The sequence below is a fragment of the Pteropus alecto genome, unplaced genomic scaffold (assembly GCF_000325575.1).
Source record: "Pteropus alecto unplaced genomic scaffold, ASM32557v1 scaffold251, whole genome shotgun sequence".
In the NCBI taxonomy this organism is placed as follows: Eukaryota; Metazoa; Chordata; class Mammalia; order Chiroptera; family Pteropodidae; genus Pteropus; species Pteropus alecto.
In genome coordinates this window covers 1,207,321-1,222,188 of record NW_006431048.1, presented here as the reverse complement: position 1 = coordinate 1,222,188, position 14,868 = coordinate 1,207,321, and the positions used below count along the sequence as shown (strand labels likewise).

The 14,868-nt window shown below is 35.4% G+C and overlaps 1 protein-coding gene across 9 annotated transcripts in view; it reads right to left on the bottom strand.

Moving 5' to 3' along the window:
- The window catches only part of GTF2E1 (general transcription factor IIE subunit 1), a 35,981-nt gene that overhangs the window by 2,883 nt on the left and 18,230 nt on the right, over positions 1-14,868 (bottom strand). For all 9 annotated transcript variants that reach the window (XM_006905547.3, XM_015596162.2, XM_025051934.1 and 6 more), the window contains 2 exons: positions 14,361-14,562; positions 8,661-8,902 (listed from right to left, as the gene is read on the bottom strand). In XM_006905547.3, the coding sequence (XP_006905609.1) occupies positions 8,661-8,902; positions 14,361-14,562 (444 nt within the window). The remainder of the gene's footprint in view (positions 1-8,660; positions 8,903-14,360; positions 14,563-14,868) is intronic.

Sequence of the window (14,868 nt, the reverse complement as noted above, 5' to 3'; positions counted from 1 at the left end):
GACTTCACTGGTTCCATTTTTGAGCTGCTGTCCATGATATATTCAAAATGTTTCTCACGAACTGCAATTTAAGTAGCATAACGGTTAATTAAGTATATGGGTTTTAAGAGTAATATGATCTGGAGTTGAATCCTGGTTCTTTCACATATAAGCTATACCACTTTGATCAAATTATTTTGTCTCTAAACTTTAGTACCTTGTTCTGTAAAATGAGTGATAAAAGTATCAACTTTCTAGGCTCTGAATAAAAGCATATGGAATAATATCTATAAAAGTCAAGTATAGTAGCTGGCATAATAGGAAATCAAATATGGCTCCTCATTTTGCTGAGAGTAAACACCAGAGATTTTATAATAGCCTATAAGGTCCTACAGTATCTGGATCTCCTCCTGCCCGCCTACCATCTCTTGCCCTTCTCTTCACTCATTCTGCTCCAGCCACAGTAGCTTCCATGGAATTCCTTTTACACAGCACACACAGTCCTACCTTGGGGCCTTTGTACTGCCTGTGCTCTCTGCCGGGGCATTTTTCCTCTAAGTATCCATACACTTAACTCCCTTATGTTTTTCATGTCTTTTCTCAAATGCCACCTTCTTTTAACTCACTCCCACCCCTATATTCTCAAAGCTCTATTTTTTCCCAAAGCACTGATTTTCTAACATAATGAATAACTAATGTCTATTGTTTTTGTCAGTGATATATTCCATGCACCTAGAATAATGCTTTATCACTTGTTAGGCACTGAAAAAATATTTGATGAATGATTGAATAAATGGCACTTTTATCTTCCTGAAGCTAATGAGCATACTCTGAACTCTTTGTTAAAAAGGAACCTAGTATCACGAATGAGCTTCTCTCACCACATACCTCTTATCTATCATTCTGTGTGCACCTCTTGCCTGATATAGTGAAGATGAAAAATTTAAGATAAATATTTGTATTCCATATTTACAAAATAATACCAAACATACTGTCATTTAAAATATATAACAGAATTAAAAGTGTTATTTGGAACTGACTCCTTCATTTAAATCCTGACTCAACACTTTTTAGCTGTGTGATTTTGGCCAAGTTACTTCATTTCTCTCTGCTTCAATTTTCTCAAGTACAAAAAGGGAAAATAATAATAGCATCTACTTCACTGGATTACTGTGGAAATTAAGTGAATATCTGGGAAGTGCTTAGAATAGGACTGGCCCTCAAAAGAGTGCTATCTATTATCATCATTATCATCAAGAGAAGGCTTGGAAATGGTCAATTCTGGCTACAGATGAAATGAAAGCATCTTCTCATCAACATATTAGAATGGCTTAGCTATAATCCTGGACATTGTAGAAAGTATAGAATTCCTGAGATGAGATATTGCACGGATAAGAGAATGGGAAACAGAAATTGAAAAGTTTAAATTTAGGTCAGACAAAACAGGCTTTTGACAACATTGATGTAAAAATGAGAATTAAAATCAAACTTAACTACTTAAAAACATTGCCAAAAGCTGAACTTCTTCCCAAGAGCTCTTATTACCAATGCAGTAATTCAACAGAGGAAAAAAAAAAAAAAAAAAAAAAGACAAGAAACGCATAAGAGTCTCTAAGGCAACCACTGCTTCCTAAAAGATTTTCCTAATAGCTTAATATTACCAACATAGTATTTTGATTAATGTTTAAAGTAAATATAAAATTAGGGAGAAAACAATTTAGTTTTGGAAACTAAATGAAGTTGTATCTAAAAGATTTCCGACATGGGTCTTAAGACGTATGGGGGAAAGGAAATTGTTCTGTTATAGATGAAGATAAAAAACAAAAGTATAAGGATAAATAAGTAAATCTCTGGATGGTAAAGTTGAAACACTAGTTCTAGGAACAGTCTTATTTAATAGAGTTATAAATTACAAAGATGATATATACTGGGAAATTGTCAAGTTCACTGATGATGCTAATATTTTAGCAATATTTAGGAATATTCCTAAATTTCTAAAGCAATTCTCAGTGCTTAAAAGCCCAGGTGATAACAAAATAATACAGGAAAATCTGAAGGTTGTATAATTGGGCAGAAAAATGACAGAGCTACTTCTATACTGGCGAGTATAAGAAAATCTGCTACCTTAAAATAATCTAAAATATACTGAAAGACGTGGTCCAAGCAATGAGATACAGGGCAGAAGACTGTTTTTCAAAAAACCCTGAACGATTCTAAAGTTGTTATTCTTGATAATTTTTCCAGAACCAAAGCAACAAACAAAGTGCCAGGTAAAAACCAGAGGATGTTGGAAATAGAACTCAAATCATTGATGATGAATCCATGCATGAACAACATGTATTGTTCTGGTCAGTAAGTCTCAAGCAAAGTATATTATAATTGGAGATTGTCCAGAAAAAGGTGATTAAAAAAAAACTGTAGGTGGAGGTGGCTTGGGGGAAGAGGACAATTTGTAAGGAAAGTAGAATCAAAAGAAATTACTCTGGTAATGAGGACATGATTGAAGTCTGTAAAATTCTGAAAGATATTCAAATGACTAAGTCTGAGGAAAATTAAGTGTGGGACAAAGAAGACTCAATTCACACATTCACTGAAGGATAGAGCCTATTTTATTACCATAAACCTTAATGACAGGATGTGACAGCATATTATCTTATTTTATATAGAGAGAAATATTCACAAAACTTAATTGAGTAGACTATATAACTTATTCAAGACCTTTATGGTTCAAGTTCTACTATTCTAAGAATTGTAAACATCTAAGGTTAAGCTTATGAGCCTAATTATATATAATATTGGCAAACAATCATTTTATTCAATTTTGTTTCTATGTTCAAAGAAAAGAAGGTTTGGTTGCTTCAAGAACAGGCAAGAAGCCAACTTGGAGAAAACATGCCTATTAAATAGCTGACAAGCTAATTACTATATAATCTAGAACAACTTGAATCAAAATAACTAAATATCATAGAAACTACTCATCAGCAGCAGGAAGGAGGGTGAGTGAAGTATGATTGCCAAAAACAAACTTTTTTCTGATTTGAATTAAAACACCAAAGAAAATCACAGTAGAGGTATCACCTGCTTTTATCATCACTACCCAATTCCACATTAGTTTTACAATTCTTAGCATACACAGTAAAGAAATGCTAATTATGAATGGAAAAGAGGTTAGGAGAAAGGCCAAAAAACAAGTGGTTTTCAGTTACTGATAATTCTTTACTGTTAAAGAACCATACTCGGATGACATATTAATAATGATACATGGAGGTATGTAGATTCAAATGCTGATGAAATCCAGCCAGAGGTACACACTTCCTTTCATCCCTGCATCGTGATTTCTAAGTAAACTTCCCATTTTCTATGTATTCCTAAATCATCACCCACCAAAATCTTTGAATCCTGTAACTTAAGACTAAAATATAAAAAGTAAAATCTTGCAGTTCTCAAACTTGTGATTATTACGAAAGAATAATCACAGAAATTTCTAAAACCTAGTAAAAATTTCACCAATCTTCTTGGATGGTACCCTTGATGTTTCACTCAGGTAGTATCTTTCTATAAATTTCAGGCAGCACAAACTCCTTGGTATTTATGACACAACATTAAAAAGTTTGGACTAGTGTATCATTATGGCTCCCAATTCAGAGAAATAAAATGCATATAAATTAGAGCATCAGAAGAAAAAAGAAAGAGATGAACTTGGCCACCCTGAACACAATAACACTTTTCCAAGAAATTAAGAGAAAGATGGCAATTTCTTACATCTAAAAATGGATATTATTTTATTTTTATTTTAAGTTTATTGGGGTAACATTGGTTAATACAATTATCTAATTTTCAGGTGTACATTATCATTTGACATCTGTATATTCTACTGTGTATTTACCACCCAAAGTCCAGTTTCCTTCAGCTACCATATATTTGATCCCCTTTACCCACTTCATCCTCCCCTTTCCCCCCTATATTTGACCCCCTTTACTTCATCTACTTCCCCTCTCCTCTTCCATCCCACTAGTAACCACTACTCTATAGTCCTCTGGTAACCACTAGTCTATATTTCATGTCCATGAGTCTCTGTTTGTTTGTCCTGTTCATACAAATGGTTATTTAGAAGTTTAAGATGGCAGTATAGGAAGATCCTGACCAACCTCCTCCCACGGACATAACAAATCTACAGCTATATATGAAAAAATTTCTTCTGAAAAAGACCTGAAAATTGGATGAACAAATTCTCTACAACAAAAGATAAAGAGCAGCATAAAGATGGGACGCAGAGACATGGTCTCGCAAAAAATACACACCCCAGACACAGAGATCCGCACTTGTTAGGGGTCCCCAAAATATAGAAATTTTCCCTGAAAAGTGAGGGTTTGTGCCCCACATCAGGTACCCCAAATGTTATATCTTGCACAGAAGAGATGAAGCCCCAAAACACCTGGCTTTGAAAACCAACAGGGATTATGTCCAGAAAATCCACACAACTGTAAGGAACAGAGAACCTGTGTGCAAACTCACTTGCCCAAAAACATCACAAAAACATCAGTTTGAAAAGCGCCTAGACCATATATGAAGAAAACCCACTTAGTAATTTTAAAGCCAGAGAGACAGAAAACTGTTGGGACTTTCCGTGGGAATGGAGACACAGGAGGGCACCATTTCTGTAATCTCATACTATCTTATTAATGTTGGAGCTGGCAGACACCATTTTGGAACTCTCCTAACCTGTTAGCACAAATGGGCATATGCCCTGAGAACTCTGCCCACCTCCAGGCTACAGCTGATGCATGTTACAGCTGACACATGTTACAGCCAGACCATAGCCCTCCAACATGGCACTTCAGAAGTAAAGACACACAGAGATTGAAAATAAAGGGATAGTGAAAGATAGTTCACGTAGGAAGCATTTTTCTCAGTCTGTTGACTTCTTGCTTCCAGTCATATTCTCTGTTTGACTCAAATAAACTCATAAAAATTCAAAAAGAAAAAAGGTATTCTACGGAAATAGAAAGGAAAAGAAAGCTGGGGTAGCTATATTTGTATCAGATAAAATAGACTTTAAAACAAACGCTGCATAAAAGACAAAAAAGGGCACCACATAATGATAAAGGGATCAATCTAGCAAAAAGATTTTAAAGTTTATATGCACCCAACACAGGAGCAACAAAATATACAAAAGAGATACTAACAGATCTAAAGGGAGAAATTAACAACTATACAATAATAATAAGGGACTTTAATGCTCTACTTACATCAATAGCTTGATCATCCAGACAGAAAATCAATAAGGAAACAGCGACTTTAAACAACATATTAGATCAGATGGACTTAATAGATATATATAGAACATTCCATACAAAGAAATCCAAAAATATCTACAGAAATAAAAACAGAAATACAACACACCAAAATCTAAGCAATGCAGCAAAAGTAGTTGTAAGAGGGAAGTTCATAGCAAGAAGTCTTACCTCAAAAAATGAAGAAAATCTCAAACAAAAAATCTAACTTTACACCTAAGAAAATCTCAAACAAAAAATCTAATTTTACACCTTAGAAAAAGAAAAACAAACAAAGCCCACAGTTAGCAGACAGAAGGAAATAAATAAAATAGAGACTAAAAAGAAAATAGAAAACATCAATGAAACTAAGAGCTGGTTATTTGAAAAAATAAAATTGACAAATCTTTAGTTATACTAACCAAGGGGAAAAAACAGAGCAGGCTCAAATAAACAAAATCAGAAATGAAAGAGAAGTTACAACTAATACTACAAAAATACAAAGGTTCATAAGAGATTACTACAAACAATTAGATACAAACAAATTAGATACAAACAAAAGAAAATCTGAATAGATCAGTTACTAATAAGGAGATTGAATCAACTCTCAAAGAAACTCTCAACAAACAAAAGTCCAGGACCAGACAGCTTCATTTGTGACTTCTACCGATCAAAGATTTAGTTCATATCCTTTTCAAACTCTTTCAAAAAATTGAACTCATTTTACAAGGTCAGCATTACCCTGATACCAAATTTAGACAAGGACACCACGCACGCAAAAAAAGAAAATTACAGGCCAATACCCTTATGAACACAGATGCAAGAATCCCCAATAAAATATTAGCAAACCAATTCCACAGTGCATTTAAGGATCATATAACATGATCGAGTGGATTTATTTCAGGGATGCAAGGACGGTTCAACATCTGCAAGTCAATCAACATGATACACTACATAAACAAAAGGAAGAATAAAAATCATATGGTCATCTCGATAGATGCAGAAAAAGAAAGTTTTTATCCATTTATGATAAAAACTCTCAACAAAGTGGGTATAGAGAGAACATACTTCAACATAACAAAGGCCATATATGACAAACCCACAGTTAATACCATACTCAACGTGAAAAGCTGAAAGCTTTTCCTCTAAGATCAAGAACAAGACAAGGATGCCCACTCTTGCCACTTTTATTCAACATAGTGTTGGAACTCCTAGCCACAGCAACTGGGCAAGAGGAAGAAGCAAAAGGCATCCAAATGAGAAAGGAAGAAATAAAATTGTCACTATTTGCAGATAACATGATAATATGTAGAATACCCTAAAGACTCCACCAAAAAACCATGAGGACTAATAAATAAATTCAGTAAAGTAATAGGATACAAAATTAATGTACAGAAGTCTGTGGCATTTCTATACACTAATAATGAACTATCAGAAAATAAATAAGAAAATAATCCCATTTACAATTTCGTCAAAAAGAAAATACTTAGGTATAAATTTAACAAAGAGGTGAAAGACCCGCTGAAAAAATAAATTGAAGAAGATACAAATAAATGGTAGGATATTCCATGCTCATGGATTGGAAGAATTAATATTGTTAAAATGTCCATACTACTCAAATCAGTCTGCAGATTCAATGCAATCCCTATCAAAATTCCAATGTCATTTTTTTTCCACAGAACTAGGACAAATAATTCTAAAATTTATATGGAAACACAAAAAATCCTAAATAGCCGAAGCAATCTTGAAAAAGAAGAATAAAGCTGGAGGTGTCACACTCCCTGATTTCAAACTATATACAAAGCTATAGTAATCAAAACAATATGGTATTGGCATAAAAACAGACACACAGATCAGTTAAACAGAATCCAGAGCCCAGAAATAAACCTGCACATATATGGACAATTAATTTATGACAAAAGAGCCAAGAACATACAATAGAAAAAGCAAAGTCTCTTCAAGCAATGGTGTTAGGAAAATTGGACAGCTACGTGCAAAAGAATAAACTAGATCATATTTTACACCATACGAAAAATTTACTTAACTTGAACATAAGACCTGAAACCATAAAATTCTAAGAAGAACACATAGATAGATGGTAAGCTCCTTGACATCGGTCTTGGCGATGTTTTCATGGATATGACTCCAAATGCAAGGAAAACAAAAGCAAAAACGAATGTGACCACATCGACCTAAAAAGCTTCTGTACAGAAGAGGAAATCATTGTCAAAATGAAAAGGCAACCTACTAAATGGGAGAAGATATTTGCAAATCATACATCTGACAAGGGGTTAACATATAAAATATATAAAGAATTCATACAACTCAACAGCAAAAGAACAAACAACTCAATTTTAACCATGGGCAGAAGAACTGAACATTTTTCCAAAGACATACAGATGGCCAACAGGCACATGAAAATATGTTCAATTTCACTAATTATTAGAGAAATGCAAATCAAAACCCCAATGAGGTATCATCACACACCTGTTAGAATGGCTATCACCAAAAGGACAAGAAACAACAAGTGTTGGAGAGTATGTGGGAAAAAGGGAACCCTGTACACTGTAGGTGGAAATGTAAATTGGTACAGCCAGTCTGGAAGACAGCATGGAGAGTTCTCAAAAAATTAATAGAACTACCATATGATTCAGCTATTCTACTCCAGGTATTTATCCAAAGAACACAAAAATGTTAATTCAAAAAGACATATGCACTCTTAAGTTCATTAAAGAACTATTTATAATAGCCAAGAAATGGAAACAATCTAAGTGTCCATCAATGGATGAATGGATAAAGAGATGTGGTATATATACATAATGGAATACTATTCAGCCATTTGCAACGACATGGATGGACCATGAGGGTATTACACTAACTAAAATCAGTCAGATGGAGAAAAACAAATACCATATGATTTCACTCGTACGAAAAATCTTAAAAAAAAACAAAACAAAACATAAAACAAAAACAAACTCAGAGAAACAGAGATTGGCAGTTACCAAAGGTGGAGGAATTTGCAGGGTGGGCAAAATCAGTAAAGGGGATAAACTGTATGGTGAAGGACAGTTACTAGACATTTGGTGGTGATCACTTTGTAGTATATACAGATATAGAATTATAATGTACATCTAAAACATATAACGCTATATACTAATTTTACCTCAATTTAAAATAAATAAAGATTTAAAAAGCTATTTGTTTCTTCAACTAAGTTGAAGGCTAATACAAGTATACTGTTTGGTTTTAATGCTTACTGCACAATTTCTTACTTCCTTCTATAATACAGTTGTTTTGGAAAACAGATATAGTGGATTACCAATAAAACTAAAAACTGCCCAATTTTCTACTAAGTTAAGTTCATTTTCTACTGAGCCCAAGACATATTCATTTTGTGACTTCTCTTACCTTCCTTCATCTCTTCAGAACTATATGCTCCTTGGACAGTGCTCTCTCTCAACCAAATGGGTCTCTCTTTGGCAGATTTCCCCTCCAGTGAGGCTCGATGAAGATCTTCTTGGTCATCCATGTTAATGACAACATTCTGAGTATACAAATCCTCATAGGAGGGACCTTTGGCAGCCCATGCTTCCCGGTGGTGCCCACCTGCCAGGCCAGCAGTTCCAGCAGTAGTTGCTGCACGGTCCTTGCTTTACAAAAAGATTAGAAGAGGACAGTAAGAAAAACAATTAAAGTCTTGGTTGGAAAAGAAAGGCATCAGGAGAGGTGGTTACTAAAATATTACAAATAAATGCTATCTAGCAATCATGCACACACGTTTAAGAATTTTGAGAAGCCGCTCATATACCTCAGGATGAAAGCTGCATGAGCTGAAAGAATGTATCATATTTATATTTAAGTTCCTCAATCACTGGATCATCTGATGTATCTAAAGGACTGAAGTTTTATAGTTTAAAACATTTCAATAAATCTACTTAGGGAGAGGGGAGAATATGGGAACACAATCCACTTAGATACTAGTCTGGCAAAAATCTCTGCCAGTCACATCTTTCATGAGTATTTTATTTAAAAACAAAACAAAACTTAAAACAAACAAAACATTTTTAAAAAACATTTTCTCAGCTCAACCCAGAATAATTCAAAGTGGTTCTGTCTGCTTTTCTCTTTCTTTTCTGTACTGTGAAGCTAGAAAAATATTCTACAAAGCCAGACTTCAGCTTGGAATTAACATTCTTTTCCTGCTTCACCAAATAAGGCACATCCTTATGCAAAGAATAGCCTCTTTTCTACTGAGTTCTATCTTTCCATCTCTGTGCCTATGTTGACTCTCCATATCCTTCCTTCAATTATTATTTCTACCCTGAAGTAACCATGATCTAATTCTCAGTCTATTTTGTTTTGCTTTTTACTGCTACTACCCATGATCCTCTTAGCCTGTTCCAGGCCTGATCATTCCTTATCTTTCTTTAGACACTAATGTTTCCTTATCTCTATGAGTTAAAGTTTTCTCTCTAGTGCTCCCTGTGTTATCTGCTTGTTCTACTTTCAAGCTGTTCCATATTCATTTGAATGTACCTGATTCTCTGTGTGTCTAAGCTCTCCTATTTTTCTCCGCCTGCTATTATGCTTTCCCTGCACTAACTTCTATGCAAGACTCTCCCTCCCTCTCTGTTTAGACAGCTATGTTTTCTCCCATAAACTATCTTCATGTTTCATGAGCTTCCTGCTCTATACCTTTCTTTATACCTTTTGCTGTATTCTTTTCAGTGTCCACTGATGGACACTTTTGGCTTTATGTTTCTCCTTTACTTCTCTTCCATTTTTCTCTAAGTCTTTTCCATGGATCTTAGACTGATGTCTTGAGTGGAGCCCTGTCTCATTTTGAGCCCAATACTACTTCATTTGTCTTTATGTCCTGTACCACTTCTATCTCTCATGAGCCATTCACTATTTTTCCTTCTCTTTAGTCCTTCATTTCTGCTTACTCCATTGCTCTTCATTTCTTCCTAGGCCCACTTAATAGCTACTTGAGCTTTCTGCCTCATCCTTTCTTGAAGTTTCTCTGATGTATATCTCTGTCCATGTATCTGATTGGCCCATTTCATCTCTCCCTGAGAATACTGTGTTTCTGACCATCCTCTGGAGGTAATTCTGGGCTTATCGCGTTCCTCCTGTTCTCCCTCTGAATATCTACAGTCCCACTGCCACTTCTGCTATACAAAAATGTGTTCTCTTCAGTTGCCCAATCCATGTTGATCCAGTCTTTTGATCCATGCCTGTTAGCTACTGCCTTTAGCTATACCCGGAGCTCCTTATAAACCTTTTGTTCCCATGGCCTTTGAACCAATTATTTGTTTTTCCATTCTGACTCCAGGCTTACTAGGTACCTCTCGGTACCCAATCTATCTACTTGTCTTGCTATAAAGTCTTAGGCTATAGTTGCAAATAACTGGTTTCTCTCTATCTTTTCTTTCTGCATTCCCCTAATGTTACTTTTTACACTATTTACTTTCAAGTTAATCCTTATCTGTCCTTAGTCATTCTTTATCTTCTACCTCATACATGATGTCTTCTAAAAGGCTGTGTTGCTGCATTGTTGCCTTCACTATAATCTGACTCTGCTTACTCTGGTGTAAATTGGCTTGGTCTACCTCAAGCATTCGTTTTTTTCTCTTCTTCTCTCTTGGTCTGATCTGTGTTTATACGTTATGTGCTCAATCTATATCCTAAGTCTCTCTTCTCTAAGCCAGCTGCCTTCTTGACTGCTTTGAATGTCTCTTCTGTCCCCAACTTGTAGTGTTGAGCCTGCTGTATATTTCTGTCTACCCCCAAATGGGTCTCCTGAGCTAGTCATATGCCTTTTCTTTCCACCCACTCAATGTTCTTCTAGCTCTGACCTGGCCAACTACACCCTTATCCTAATCTATTTCTCCTCCATCCTGACTCTTAAATGATTCACTCACTCTTTCTGAAGCTACTGTTTCTCTCCATATATAATCTTTCATCTATGCTCTATTTTTAACAGTAACTCTGAAGACTATCTTCTGAAGGTCAGCTAGTATTCAGTACTTTGAACAGGAAACAAGAAAAATAGAAAAAACAAGACAAAATAAATGTTAGCACAAAACTACTTTTTAAAAGTCTTTTGTTTTTAGTACTTCATTATGGAAACTCAAGATTGGTTTTACTACAGTTTGAAGCAGGAGATATTTGACCACAAGTCAAACAAAATTTAAAATTTTGCTAGAATTTCTTTTAAAAGATATTTTTAACCATGAAGAGTCAACTACACAGATTTTATTTCTACCTTCACCACAGATACAGACAAATCTAAATCATCAGCAAATGTGACGCTAAAAATCTAGATGGGAGACACTTAGGTGCACTCCTGCATATTTAAATTTCTGCTATGGAGAGAATGTACACATTTTACTTACAGATGACAAAAGTGACAATTTAGTTTCGAATGTTTTTACGATAAGAAATTTTAGAATGTTTAAAAGAAGTTACTCAGAAGCGAGAGAGGAATATTATTTCAAACTAAATTTTTAAAGATCTTTAAGGTGAGTGTTAAATAAAAGATAATGGAAAAGAAAAGACTACGGGAAAGGAATTCAATTTAAGAAAGACAAGAAAACTTTAAATATCACTGATGGGCCTTGCTAAAAGGCTGGAACTGTCCATCAGCTCTAGGGTTAAGTCTACTAGTTCTGCAAAGACAGCCTCTGGTTCCTAGGTATATGCTAGAATTTGACTGGTTACAGATCAGTAACCAAACTAACAATGATGCCACTTATTTTTTAAAAATCATCAATGAATTACCATTGTCTCTGAGCTCCCATGCCACTCTATTGTAGTTTCTTTTCTTGTATTTGGGGCACAGGATGGCTATTACAGAACTGTTATGCTTCAAAACAGATCCTATAGTACAAAAAGGCTAAACCAATACTACTTCTAGGATGCTATATCAGGGTGGTGGAGCTTGTCAAATGCTTGGTGAGGCCATCTCTGCCAGGGTTACACCTTGTAACCTAGCTCCAACAGTCCTCCTGACCACATGGAAGCAGTTGTCCTTTGTTCTGGCTGGCAGCTCCACGTATCCTATTCTGTATCTTTTGCCTGCCTCCATTTCCCCCTTTCTTCCCTAGAGACCAGGCTTTCCTGATCATTATTTCCTGTTTCCTGATTCTTCTTCATTCCTGGAGTTACCATCATTCCTAAAGAGAAGCCACGTGACTTGCAACAGTGAGTTACTATTGAGCTTCTGGTGTCGCTGTACAACTTAGACTTGTCTCCGGCATGGAGTAAGAGATAACTAACTAAATAAAGATCTGGAATGGGAGATAGAGTATGGTAGATGGAGAACATTAGAAGCAGGATGCCAGTAGTAGTGATGAATGAATGCTATTGCAGTGGGGAAGCACTTTGACAAACAGGAAAATAACTATAGTTAGAAGAGGACACATGAGAATAATTCACAGTTATTTCAAGTTGCAGCATACTTCAACTTGAAATAACAAACAGATTTAGAAAATTATGTCGTTTTGTAAAATAAATTTCCCTCATAGGTTTCTATGTTTGAATTAAAGTATTACTTCAGTGGACAGAAAAAGATTAAAAAATTAATTCTCAATAAGAGACCAAATGACCAGTAACAAAAATTTCAGGCTATCTGTGATACGGATGATATTGGTTGCCTATCAATTGTGGCCCCTCTCTTTCTTTGCTTATTAATTTTATTCAAAAACTGATGGCTATTTGCTCCAAAGAACTCTGAGACCTTTCCAAGTACTAGGAGGTTAACCTTAAATAGTATAAGCGCCAATCATGTGATCTCATATCCTTTGCCAAATGCTAGTTTAGAAATAAGCATATAAAGCAATCTGGCCAGAGAGACATTGAGGGATAGAGTAGGATGAAGAGTGCCTTCTGGGAAAGTCTTCTTCAATCTTAAAATAAGACACAAGGAAGAGATGGTCCCTTTTTTCTGCATTTGGACATTTTCATCTATTTGTGATACCTAGAAAGATTTGGCCATCTTAGGCTAGCTCATCTCATAGTCCCAAAAGGACAACCAGCAGGCTGAATTTAGCAGAGTATAAACATGGAACAAATCTAGATTCCTGAGAATGTAACTGAGTTATGAAATTAATCCTGAACTGTACTCCTCAGGACTTCTGGTCATGCTAGAGAGGCTTTTCTTACGTTCAAGCTACTTCTGGTTCAGTTTTTAGTTATCGCAGGTAGGTAAAGACATCCTAACTGATCCTTAGTGCTAGACTGTAAAATTCATAATACCTGTACAAAAACAAAACTTGCTGTACAATTGGATTGTTTTTAACCACCCAAAAGAAACTCGATTTGCTTAGGATTGTGCAAAACTGGCTTTTCTTAACTACAGTACCAGAGGGCATTAAAATACTAAGAGTGCTCCTCAAAACTATACAATTACAACTTGGACTACTGGGTACTACGGACGGGTATAAACTTTAAGCTCTTAATTTGACACTAGAAAGGAAAAAAGAAAGGGTAGAGTAGGAAAAATCTCCCTGACTCCTAAATCTCATGTATGCTTTTCAAAAAAGAATATAAACCACTTTTATGAAATGGCAAAACTAAGGCTGACTCTGCAATGCAAGTATTAGGATACACTCATAAAAAAAGGGAGCCATGATAAGAAGTATTAACCCATAGGTAACACTTCACTTCCAAGGAAGTTGCTTTGAAAACTAAGGCAGGCAAGAAAAATGTAATTAAAATGCTTCAAAAACAAAAAAGTGAATGCTGTATTCCTTATAGAACTTCAGCCTTCAGAATTTGGCTACGAAAACTCAATATCCCCAAGAGGCACAACCAATTTAGGATTAGCTAACTGGCTGAGTTGCAGCAGTCCTAAGTAGAGTTAGTACTTGAAGTCAAACCTGACTATTTAAAGATTTCTGCCTAAGGCCCACACTGTTCTGCATTCAGTACAAACAAATTTTATCACAGGCACGAGTTAATAAGACAAGTGTGGCAGAGCTAAGAATCTATGGAACATTAGTCTTTAGTCTCTCGGTAAATTACCCATTCATGCTCTCCAAGGTGCAGGTGTGAAAGAGCAAGGTTAAAAGTGTTCTTGCTTAAGGGCGCGGGGCCTAAACTCACCTCTGTTTCAGAGCTGGTATTTCTGTGGGTTCTGGCTCAAGTATTTCATAGGCCAAGTTCACATCCTCTGTCTCCCGAAGCAAAGCATAAATGGGCTCAATTTGTTCATTAAACCTTGCCAAAAGTGTGCGTGCATCTTTTTTGGGCATTGCTGATTCATCTTCTTCTACCTCTGTACGGCAAAAAGTACAGTGGAAAGTTCCTACAGAGGAAAAAGTCGCAGTTCAGAGAAAAATTCTCAAGACTAGCCTTTAGCAAACCATTTATATCTCCACTCCTCCTCTATTATGTTATTATTAAAACTTTCAAATATAAAGAAAAGCTGAAAGAGTTTTACAGTGAACATTCACATGCCCATCATCGAGATTCTACAATCAACATTTTGCTATATTTGATTTATCACATATCTATCATTTTTTTATGCTTTTCAAATTTCATGACTGCAGCATAGCAAATTTATACTTATTTTAACTTAAAACCAAATTTTTTACAGCTTACGTGAAACTTG